The sequence below is a fragment of the Mustela nivalis genome (assembly GCF_964662115.1).
Source record: "Mustela nivalis genome assembly, chromosome: 5".
Lineage (NCBI taxonomy): Eukaryota > Metazoa > Chordata > Mammalia > Carnivora > Mustelidae > Mustela > Mustela nivalis.
The window spans coordinates 155,321,045-155,333,137 of record NC_139024.1 but is presented as its reverse complement, the minus strand read 5'-3'; the positions used below and the strand labels follow the sequence as shown (position 1 = coordinate 155,333,137).

Here is a 12,093-nt window from a genome sequence, read left to right as displayed (position 1 = left end):
GCCTGGGTGGCTCAGTGGGTTAAGTAAGCCTCTGCCTTTGGCTCCGGTTATGATCTCAGGGTCCTGGAATCGAGTCCGCATCTCTGCTCAGCGGGAAGCTTGCTCCCGGCCCCATACCCCTCATCCCTCACCCCCCTGCCTGCCTCTCTGCCTACTTGTGATCTCTTATGTCAAATAAAACCTTAAGAACAAACAAAAAACCACTTTAAAAAAAGGGGGGGGGGACATGGGTAGGAGAAACACTCTAGGTAACAGCCTGTCAGAATCACATCCCACTGATTTTAAGTTGTGTAGGCAGAGAAACTTCGGATAATGATAGGTAAGTCTTTTGTCTTATTGCATATATGTATTTAGTGGGTGTCTTCTGGTGAGTACAGAAGTCTGTCACCTGGCCCCTTCTCAGACCAATACAAGATTCTGAAGTCAGGATACATGAAATGTTTTGTGGATTACTGGAAACAGTAAGGATACTGCTGTTAGACTTGCTTTTGTTATGTTAAATGGAATAAAAGCTTTTACAGGGCGTGGCCACGACCCTCTACAAACTCAACGGATTAAATGGTATTCTCTATGAAGTCGGAACTGAACAGGCCAAACTAAACCAATATAAAGGGGTTCTAGGAACCACACTGCAAACGTAAAAAGAGAAAACTCCCTGGATAAAGCCCAACTACAAGCTTAGTTTGCATTCTATTCCTGGTGCACATGTCAAGTTTGTCTAAGGGCTCTAGAAAATTACAATCATGTCACCCTGGAATGGTAAGTGCATCTTAAACAGCAATTCTTTAACAAGTCTGCGGAAGCCTGATAAAGGGACTTGGAATATTCGGCCAGTTAACACTCAAATACACTTTGTACTAAAAACGTCCACGTCAGGAAATCATTTCGGTGGCAAATAACTTTGTTTCTGTAGTTGGAACCGTAAAAAAATTACAACCCCTTTCAGGAAATGGTGGGTGGCTCTGAAAAGAGCCTTTTGCAACCGGCAGTTTGTTTTACGCCCTCTCGCCGCGGATGCGGCGCGCCAGCTGGATGTCCTTGGGCATGATGGTGACGCGCTTGGCGTGGATGGCGCACAGGTTGGTGTCCTCGAAGAGCCCCACCAGGTAGGCCTCGCACGCCTCCTGCAGCGCCATGACGGCCGAGCTCTGGAAGCGCAGGTCGGTCTTGAAGTCCTGCGCGATCTCGCGCACCAGCCGCTGGAACGGCAGCTTGCGGATCAGCAGCTCGGTGGACTTCTGGTAGCGCCGGATCTCGCGCAGGGCCACCGTGCCGGGCCGGTAGCGGTGCGGCTTCTTCACGCCGCCCGTGGCCGGCGCGCTCTTGCGGGCCGCCTTGGTGGCCAGCTGCTTGCGCGGGGCCTTGCCGCCGGTCGACTTGCGCGCCGTCTGCTTCGTGCGAGCCATTGGGAGGAACTAAAGACACACCGAGAGCCTGGGGAGCCAAGGTGAAGATTCCTTTATATACAGTAAGAGGCATTCTGATTGGCCTCGTAGTTTTTCAAAAGAACCGCGCGATGAAATCATTGGTCGAACGGTAGCCGCATTGATGAGTTACTGGAGAATCCGATTGGATGAATAACTCCACCTTTCTCCCTCTTTTCAGTGCGAATTAATATTGATTGTTTTATGCTTTCACGAAGCACAGGAGCCCTAGCCAGCCTTTTAAGAAACATGTTAAATGTAATCTGTGTGGTTCTGTAAATGTAAGTGAATCTGAAATTCCCCCAATTCTCCACAGGCTCGGAGGTTATCAATCCTGCCGGTCTGCACACTTCACGGAGTACAATTTTGTCATGTCACCCCCTCCTCTAGACAGTTGGGCTAGTTATTTTGAAGTAGATCTCGGGTAGCCTGGACTGCCTCTTCCTAGATCTTCGGTCATTATATCTCTCCTAATACCAAGTTTTCTCGTATGAAATTACATGGCAGCGTTCCTGGGTGTATTTGGAATATCGCACGTAAAAGCACCGGATCTACTAATGCTACATACAAAACTGTACCGCAATGAATGATAGCTTCTTTGTTGGATGAAATTTTTCCCTATAAACTGAAAACTTGAAAAGCTTGTGCAACTTTATTCCTGGCCAAAAGCAAATTTCCTTCCTGCTTGTACACCTTAGCCCTTGAACTTCTTGTAGCGAACTTACACGTCGGGTACACACTCAGCCCATAAATTACCGATTTCCTTAAGTTTCAATGTTTCAACTTTTTTTATAGGCTCTCAGGATTGGTTCTACCATGGTAGCACAAACTGGGTTATCAGCCATTCTTGTGAAAACATGGATGGCTCTGAAAAGAGCCTTTTATTTGCTGTAGTTGAGTATAAAATGCGTGCGGCCTGGTCTAGATTTTTATTTGCCCTTGACCTTGTGGTGGCTCTCGGTCTTCTTGGGCAGCAGCACGGCCTGGATGTTGGGCAGCACGCCGCCCTGCGCGATGGTGACGCGGCCCAGCAGCTTGTTGAGCTCCTCGTCGTTGCGGATGGCCAGCTGCAGGTGGCGCGGGATGATGCGCGTCTTCTTGTTGTCGCGCGCCGCGTTGCCCGCCAGCTCCAGGATCTCGGCCGTCAGGTACTCGAGCACGGCCGCCAGGTACACGGGCGCGCCGGCCCCGACCCGCTCCGAGTAGTTGCCCTTGCGGAGCAGGCGGTGCACGCGGCCGACTGGAAACTGCAGGCCGGCTCGGGATGACCGAGTCTTCGCCTTGGCCCGGGCTTTACCACCTTGCTTTCCACGGCCAGACATGTCGACTTAAATTAGCTTAGCAGCCGAAACAACCCAAAAACAGAAAACACGTTTGCAGCTACGACCTGCCCCCCCCCGCCCCAAACCTCTTTTATAGACAGCTCAGGGATGAGCTTACAAGCTATCCCATTGGTCAAACTATGTTAGTCTGTGTATCCAATAGAAAGAGAAACTGTTTATCCCTTATTTGCATAAACCCCTCCTCAGAACGAGAGCTCTCCCATTTTATCCAATCAGAAGTGACAATTCTTGAAACTTCATTTGCATTGAGGAAGTATAAAAGAATGAGCTCTGGACCTTTCACAACACTAACCTTTGTTGTGGCGAGTGCGATTGGCGTTTCTACAACTCTTAGGGAAAAGCCATGCCTGAACCTTCCAAATCTGCTCCGGCTCCCAAGAAGGGCTCCAAAAAAGCCATTACTAAGGCGCAGAAGAAGGACGGCAAAAAACGCAAACGCAGCCGCAAGGAGAGTTATTCCATCTACGTGTACAAGGTGCTGAAGCAGGTGCACCCCGACACCGGCATCTCGTCCAAGGCCATGGGCATCATGAACTCGTTCGTCAACGACATCTTCGAGCGCATCGCGGGCGAGGCGTCCCGCCTGGCGCACTACAACAAGCGCTCGACCATCACGTCCAGGGAGATCCAGACGGCCGTGCGCCTGCTGCTGCCCGGGGAGCTGGCCAAGCACGCCGTGTCCGAGGGCACCAAGGCCGTCACCAAGTACACCAGCTCCAAGTAAGCGGCCTGTGATTCAACCCCAAAGGCTCTTTTCAGAGCCACCCACTTTATCAATAAAGACCTGTAACCACCACTTCGTTGCAGTGTTAAGTACAAGTCTACCACTACAGCTTGAGTCTTCAGGAATCTCCCCCAACAGTGCTCTTTGATTTCACCTTTTTTTTCATCCCAGGTTCTGTTTTCCCCTAACGCTCCGGATGCTTGTAAGTGCTCACTCTTATTTTCCCAGTGTTTATGTTTCTGAAAAAGGGCTTTTCCTGCAGGGTAAAGAAGTGGTTAAAGGTTTTCAGAATAGAGGGACCCTCGGGGCATGACTAATTGAGACTCGCTGTTGGGAAGAGGGCAAGATCTGGACTGCGGGAAAGAGGTAGGGCTTATACCTGGACCCTAAATTCCCTTGCGTAAAACACTGGGTAGATAGACGCCCGTGGTTCTCGTGGGCACTTCTGAGATATACCTCAAGCTCTTTGCACAGTTTAAAGGGAATTACTCTAATTTCACACTAGAATTGTCTACATATAGCAACAGCCAATCTACACCAGTTTCAATTTTTCTTGCGTCCCAAGATTCCGAGGTCCATTGCCCATTCTGAGTGTTAATGGCTTTTCGAGAATGTCACTAGAAGGGCGGGGGAATGGCCGTCCAGCTCTAAGAAGGACAAGTTTTGAATTTCCCGCTCTTCCCTATCGCGCCACCTTACTGGCTGGCAAGGACGGCCTGGGTTGGAGAGGAAGATGTGCTGTTTTTTTCTTGGTAAACCTTTATCAAAGACACCAGACTCCAAAAATTATCCTGTATAGACAGAAAATGCCTTGATGAAGAGGAGGTAATGGGGCAGGTCTATGTCCGGGATTGGGGGAAGAGAGGAGAATGGGTAGGACTCAGCTGTTGACTGCTGGTGAAAAAAAGGAAAACGGTATTTTTTTCATCAGTCTATGAGCATTTTCTGTAGTTGACACACAACAGTGACTCTGGATGAAGAAATAAAATGTACAATAGAATTTCTTTAAAGGGACCCCTTTATGAAGAAAATTTAACTTTAAATGATCTTTTCCCAGATCTCAAATGTCAGCCCACCGCTGTTTGAGTACTTCAAGTCTCAGCAACACAAAATATAGCTGTGAATGAGACCCTGGCCTTAAAAATTAATAACTATAAAAAGACCTATTCTCCCTACCCCCCCTTCCTTTTTTTTTTTAATTATCAAACTCAGCCAACACGTTAAAACTCACTGACCTTTATGTTCTGACCCTGGCGAGGTGAGATCTAGGTGGTAATATTTCTCATCGTGTTCAAAACGGTCTGAGGTAGGGATAATTTTTTCCTCATCTCGTCCTTCAAAACTTTTGCCTACCTGTTTGCTTTCTACCTTTCATCTCTCCTCTCCTCTCTCTTTCCATACTCCCCTTCCTTCCTAACATTTGATTCTTTACGTAAAACTTTACCCTTATTTGACAAATTCAAACTAAACTGGGGTTTGTAGACTCAGACCTAGGTCTTTTTGCCATCTGTACTGAATACCGGCTGATCTCTAACAAGTGAAAGGAGAATTTAAAAAAAAAAAAAAAAAAAGGAAAAAAAATCAGATGCCTGGACTGTGGGGTAGACTATGGATCTATAGTGAGTAGTGGTGAGAAAACAGAAAAAACTCATAAAATCTCTCCAGCTGCATATGATGGGAGGCCAGTTTTGGACACAGCAGAGCCAGCAGGCGAGCCATCCAAGTGAAATACTACAAGGTTTTATATACCCTCTTCCCTAATAAAACATCTGCATTTTTCTCCAGAAAGGCAATTTCTGAGTAAAAAAGCAAATGAGAAAAAAATAGCTTGTATTACTTTCGTGATTATCCTTGCAGCCACAGGGAAGTTTCAGCTGCCTTCCTGTCCAAGGAAGATGAGCTGGAGACAAGAAGAGCTCAATCTGTCCCCGATCTGGATCTGTCCCTGAGGGAGAGGGGAGATGCTCTGGGCTAAGTTCTGGGTGCCAAGAACAAGACAGAGGGGGTGGGGCTGGAGAGGCTTTTAATTTGGAGGGAGGTTGAAAATTTGGAAAAGATACATAACAGGGGGTCCAGAAAGTGTTCATGATTTGGGAAAGAGGGCACAGTTCGAAATAGAATGCCCTGGCCCTGCTTCCTGGCAGATGAGAGGACACAGACTTCTCAGTTCTGCCTTCAGCATCTCTCTGCAACATCTGATATCTTTCTTCTTGGCTTTTCATTTCCATTAAATAATATACATATTTAAGTCAGTTCTTTTTAACTTCCTTGTAAAACAAAATATCTGCCCGTTATTTTAAAATAACAACCACCACAAATAATTTCAAATAAACAAATGAAAATCAATTCCATTACCCAGGAAATTTTGCCATCAGTCTTCTGGAAATTTTACTTTTACTTTACACACACATACACATACATACATATACGGGTCTCTATGCATATAGATATATGAATGTCATATGAGATCATACTTTTTCTTATCCTTTAAAATTTAATAGAGATCTTGTTGCCAGGTAAACGGGGAAACCCTGGCCCCGGGGCCTCTACTCTGCATATCCCAAAGAGGTGACCAGGTTCTTGGTCTTGTCACAAAAAAGAATTCAAGGACAGATGTGCAACACAGAGGACAAGGGACACAGGCGGAAAGGTTTATTAAAGTTAAAATTATACCCTTGAGATATGAGAGAGAGAGAAGGAGCTGCTCCCCCCGCTTTTTCCACCTCCCTTGCTCAGGGGTTCCGTCTTGTGGCGCTGCCATCTTGGGCCTGCCTGGTGGGATCCTGCCAGGAGGGGCCCCTGACCTTCCCCACAGCCGACCGTGGCCTCCGCCTTGCTGGCCTCCGGGCATCCCCATAGACTCTCACTAACTGCCTATTCTAAAAGTACCAGAAAGAGAGCTATTGTCAAGTATAACTTTTTCTTTTCTTTCTTTCTTCTTTTTTTTTTTTTTAATCCGAAAGACTTATCTGCAGGGCAGGGCGTACAGCTGATGAACTAAACATCTATTCTTACCTTCCTGTGAATTGCCAGTCTCTCCTCTGAAGCCCCAGTCCCTGTTCCTTAGTTCAGGATGGCCTACAAGCCTCAACTGCCTGACCGACTTTTGGGTGTCCTGTCTTTGTGCTGCTCTCAGACATAAGAAAGTGTATTTGCTTTTCTCCTATTAATCTGACCTGGGTCGAAATATAATTATTAAACCAGCCAAAGCACCTAGAAAGGAGGAAGGGAACATTTTTCCACCTCTACGTTACCATTGCTGGTTTACAGATGAAAACAAGGCACTTGCTGAGTTCTGTGTATTTGCTAACTTTTTATGTATTTGCTGTATCAGTTGTTGAGGGAGGGGTGTTGACCTGCCTACCTGCAATTGCGGATTTGCTCAGTACGCCACGCAGCTCTACCAGTTTTTGCCTCACGTATTTTGTAAGGCTGCTATTTGGTGCTTACACATATAGAATTACTTGGTTTGGGACACCTGGGTGGCTCAGTGGGTTAAGCCTCTGCCTTCAGCTCAGGTCATGATCTCAGGGTCCAGGCATCAAGCCCTGTCTCAGGCTCCTCACGTAGCAGGGAGTCTGCTTCCCCCTCTGCCTGCCACTCCCCCTGCTTGTGCTTTTTCCCTCTCTCTGTCAAATAAATAATTTCTTTTTAAAGGATTTCTTGGTTTTCTTATTAGACTGACCCTTTTGTCATTCTGTAATGTCCTTTTCTATCTCTGGTAAATTTCTTTGCTCCCATTTACCTACGTGATATTAATATAAGCACCTTTGATTCCTTTGGTTGATATTTGCAAGGTTTTTCTAGCTCTACCCTGTCATTTCAACCTGTATGGATAGTTATATTTGAAGTGAGTTCCTGTCAAGAGTGAAGGGGAGCATTATTTGCACCCTAAAATATGCTTCTTTGGCAGAAAGATTACCTAAAGTGATTTTTTTTTTAAATAGCAGACATTAAAAAAGCTTTGAAAACCTAGTAAAACGGTTTCCCCGTTTGCCTGGGGAAATTTCGTAAGAGAAATTTACATTTACAGGGGAAATCTGAGTTTGCAAGAGTGTATCCCTCTCTGTGCCAGGAAAAGAAGGATGACTAAAACTGTAAGAACCCAGTGGAAAACACAAAAACTTAAATCTGCCTAACAACCATAGCCTTGTTTACTGTGCTTTGCCTGGTAACCTCCCAAAACTGTCCTCCCCACCCTGAACATGTTTTGCCTTTAGCTGGAGATGGTATTTAAGGTGATGGCTCGGGGCCATTTGAGGCATTACTCAGTACTTCTTGGGTCTGCCCCTTGCATACAGGAGGTACACGCATACTTAAACTTTTTTTTTGTTCCTTTTTTTTTTTTTTTTTTTTTAAGCTCTGTTTCCTCCTGTTAAGCTGTCTTATATTACTGGGGGGCAGGGAGGGTCTCAGCTAACAATCTAGAAGGGTAGAGGGAAAACGATTTTTCCTCCCTACAATAGCATCGATTTGGAGCCTGTATTTTTATCAAATCAGCCAGTCTCTGTTTTTGAATGGATGTATTTAGACCATATACATTTAATGCAATGATTGACCTTGAGGGGGTTCAGGACATATTACCGCAAAAGATGGGCACTTGGACATAATATTTTAAGATAGAGGTGTTTGGGAAAATAGCAAAGCAAGGTTACTTTGACTTGCTCTCCCTCACCCGTCTTCCCTAAAGGCAGGATTAGAAAAACATCACCAGAAAACAGAATTTAGGACTGAGAAGACTCTGAATAAACCTTGTTACTTCTTTGCCATTTACTACCTATTGCCCAAACCCCTGTGTCTTTTCAGTTCTTTTTTTTTTTTTTTTAGATTTTATTCATTTATTTGACACACAGAAAGAGAGATCACAAGTAGGCAGAGAGGCAGGCAGAGAGAGAGAGAGAAGGAGAAGCAAGCTCCCCACCAAGCAGAAAGCCCGATGCAGGGCTCAATCCCAGAACCCTGAGATCATGACCTGAGCCGAAGGCAGTGGCTTAACCCACTGAGCCACCCAGGTGCTCCTGTCTTTTCTCTTTAGAAATTTATTTGTAGGTCTAAAAGTACAAAAAGCTTTCTGCTTTGGTCACTTCTTTAGGTCTTCATTGTTTTAGGAAGGCTCCCATGTACATGTAAAAATTCCAATAAAATTTGTATGCTTTTCTCCTGCCAGTTTATCTTTGTCAGTTTAATTATCATACCCAGCCAGGGACTCTAAAAGGGTTTAGGAAAAATTTTCCTCCTTTACGTGTTAGGCTTTAAGTTTGCCATTTAAATTTTTGTTTTCTGGTGGGTTTTTTGTTGGTTTGTTTTTAATTTTCCCTCGCTATTGTTCATTTCTCTGTTTCCTAGTTCCAGCTTTCCTGTGGGCTACTTGAATATTTTCTTGAGACAATTTGAATTTGATTCATCTCTGGTCTTTGGATAGTTTTTTAGTGGTTGCTCTAGATATTACATACACACAACATCACGGTCTACTGGTATCTACATGTTACCAGTTCAACCTTAGAACCTTGTTTTCTTTTAAATCTTTTTACCCTCTCTTGTTTATAATATAACTCTCTGAAATATTTCCTCTATGTACATCAAGAACCACATCACATAATATAAGAAATTTAGCTTCTAAACATAATTTAGAAAACACATGAGAATTGTATTTACCCATATTTCTTTCTTTCCTTTCTTCCTTCCTAATGTTCCAAAAATCTCATATCATTTTCTTTCTTTTTCAAGAACTTCCTTTTGTCGTTCTCCTATGGAGAGATATGCCAGGAAGAAATTCCACTTTGCTCCATCTGAGAATGTCTTTATTCCCTCACCGATTCCTAAAGGGCATGAAATTCAGAGAGACAGTACCAGTTTCTTTCTATGAGTTCTTAAAAAAATGTGGCATTGCCTTTTGGTATGTGGTTTTGATGAGAAATCTGCTGTCGTTTGAATGGATTTTTCCCTTTTCTTCCCTTTTTTTCCCCCTTCCCTTTTTCTTCTCTCACTGCTTTCAAGATATTTTGCGCGTGTTTAGTTTGCCTGGGTTTGATTATGATGTGTTTTATGTCAAGAATGTGTTTGGGTTTATTCTACTTGGGGGTTTGTGAAGCTTCTGAAATCTGTAGGTTTACATCTTTTGTCAAGTTTAGGAATTCTTGGACATTGCACTCTCTTTTCTCCTCTCCTTTTGATTCTCTAAAGACATGAACGTTAGGTCTTTTGTTATTGTCCCACAGGTCTCTGATGTTGGTTTTTTTCTCCCCAGTCTATTTTCTCTCTGTCGTTCAAATTGGGTAATTTCTATTTTTCTATCCTCATATTCACTGATTTTTTTCCCCTCTGTCTTCTCCTTTCTGCTGTTGAGCTCATCAGTGGAGTTTTCAATGTCAGTCATTGTGTTTTTTCGTTCTGAAATTTGAATTTAGTTCTTCTTTACATCTTTTATTGTTTTTTTTCCTGAGGTTTTGCAGTCTTTCGTTTGCTTCAAGTGGGTCTGTTATCTGTTCATTGAAGTATTTTTATGACGACTGCTTTAAAATCCTAGTTGGATAATTTCCACCTGCTGAAAAGGGAGAAGCACCCCATCATCGCTGAGTAAGTGAAGCCCGAAATCCCCGTCTGGCCTCCAAGGAAATCTTATACCTGTGAAGCTGGGGAGGCAGAGGCACAATGTTTTCCATGGTGTTTCGCTGTGCAGTGGTTATGTCTTAAGTTTTCTACTTTCTAGGTCAACCCTTGACCTTTGGGTAGAGATATCCGGTTCTTGTTTTGTGTCTTTATTGTTGCTGTTGTTTGTTTGCTCTCCTTGGCATTTTGAGATTGCCAACTTCTTCAGCACCAAATCCAGGATATGGGAGGTAAAAAGAAAACCCAGAGAACACAGAACTATCTTGTTCTTCAGCTCTCAAGGTCACTTAGCCAACCTGCCTTCTCTCCACCTTTGGTTTACATGTAATGTCTGGGATTTCTAGTTGTACCTAGCAGAAAGAATAGAGATAAGTGTGTATACTTCACTGTGGTCCAGAAACAGAAGGTTTTATGCTTTTGAAATAATTTTCATACGTTGTTTCTCTGTGATGTAAGCAAGGTTTCCAGCTACTATTTTCAAACATACTGCCACAAAGAACACATCCTGGGGATTCAATAGACATTTATACTTATGAGATAAGAAACAAAATTGGATATAATCATTCTTTTTTTTTTTTTAAGTGGCTTTTGAAGTACTGGAAAAAACATGGTTTTCTTAGAATTCTTTTAGATGAGGGGCTCCTGGATGCCTCAATCTGTTGAGCATCAGAGTCTTGGTTTTGGCTCAGGTCATGGTCTCAGGGTCCTGGGATTAAGCCCCAAATTGGACTCCCTGCTCAGGGTGGAGTCCGCTTGTCCCTCTGCCCCGACCCCAATCCCTTCCCTTGTTAGTACTTTCACTCTCTCTTGCACAAATAAATAAAATCTTTAAAAAATTTTTTGTCAGATAAATAATGTACAGATCTAGATCAAGTCAACTTGAGCTGTCTTTCAAGATCTGTTGTCATTGTTAACTTCTATTTTAAAATGAGGGATTCTTGGGCCCCTGGGTGGTTCAGTTAAGCATCTGCCTTCAGCTCTGTTCATGATTCTGGATCCTGGGCTTGAAACCCGTGTCAGACTCCCTGCTTAGTGGTGAATCTTCTTCTCTGTCCCTCCCCTGGCTCAGAGAAGAAGGAAGAGGGGTTACTGGAGACAGCTACTTTTCTTCTGATATTTTTATGGAAGGATTTACCCTCATCATCTCCCTCACCAATATCTGTCCTCCATATTACTTTTCAGAGCCACATAGGCTCTTCTCTTGTCTTTTACCATCCTGTTTGGTAGTCAGAAGCCGTTTAGGCTTGAGCCTGCAAAAATTCCTGAAATAATTATTCACCTCCATCTGGGTCCCGTCTAGTTTGTCTCATGGACAGTAAAAGGGAAAACAGCAACATTTCTCCTGGCAATCTCTATTGATAACAGAGGAGTTTCCTGAACCTGATTAGAATCCTTTGTGTTGTAGCCAAATGAGAAAAGAGAGAAGGCGGGAGAATTGGAAATGGCACTGGGAAAGATGACTTTCCCAGTCAAGAGTTTGGAGTCCTCCATTTTATTAACTCAGCCTGCGCCTGCACAAGGTCAAACAAACAAACAATCAGTCTCTAAGTCATCTGGTCTCTAAAGTGACAACAGTACTCTATATGCCTTGAGGGTGGTTGGTCCTCTAATGCCTCATGTTTAGATAAAGGCTGAAGCACAAGCAATCAGTCTCTAAGTCTTCTGGTCTCTAAAGTGACAACAGTACTCTATATACCTTGAGGGTGGTTGGTCCTCTAATGCCTCATGTTTAGATAAAGGCTGAAGCAGAAAACTTGGCTGTCCCAGGGCAAAGGCTGATTGGTCCAGTTCTTGCCTTTAGGTTTCGTTGTTCAGATATTTTAAGACTTGGGCTCTGACAAAGATTTTTTTTTTTTTTTTTTAAGATTTATGTACTTATTTGAGAGCAAGCACGCAAGGGTCCGGGAGGACAGAGGGAAAGAGAATCTCAAGCCAACCCCGCCCTGAGAGCAGAGGCCCATGCTGGGGCTCCCCGGGGCTCAAACGCAGAACA

At 44.0% G+C, this 12,093-nt stretch overlaps 2 protein-coding genes and 1 pseudogene across 3 annotated transcripts; 1 reads left to right on the top strand and 2 right to left on the bottom strand.

The window, feature by feature from the left end:
• Positions 1–958: 958 nt before the first annotated feature.
• On the bottom strand, positions 959–1,441 carry LOC309865278 (histone H3.1). The gene has a single exon (XM_082731539.1). It carries the CDS (start codon positions 1,404–1,406, stop codon positions 996–998), a length of 411 nt encoding a protein of 136 aa, XP_082587665.1. The 5' UTR covers positions 1,407–1,441; the 3' UTR covers positions 959–995.
• Positions 1,442–2,282: 841 nt separating this feature from the next.
• Positions 2,283–2,821, bottom strand: LOC309865281 (histone H2A type 1-B pseudogene; annotated as a pseudogene). Its single transcript has one exon. The product of its transcript is annotated as a histone H2A type 1-B pseudogene (transcript).
• A 212-nt stretch (positions 2,822–3,033) lies between these two features.
• Positions 3,034–3,563, top strand: LOC309865292 (histone H2B type 1-B). Its single transcript, XM_082731559.1, has one exon. It carries the CDS (start codon positions 3,111–3,113, stop codon positions 3,489–3,491), a length of 381 nt encoding a protein of 126 aa, XP_082587685.1. The 5' UTR covers positions 3,034–3,110; the 3' UTR covers positions 3,492–3,563.
• The last annotated feature ends 8,530 nt before the right edge of the window (positions 3,564–12,093 follow it).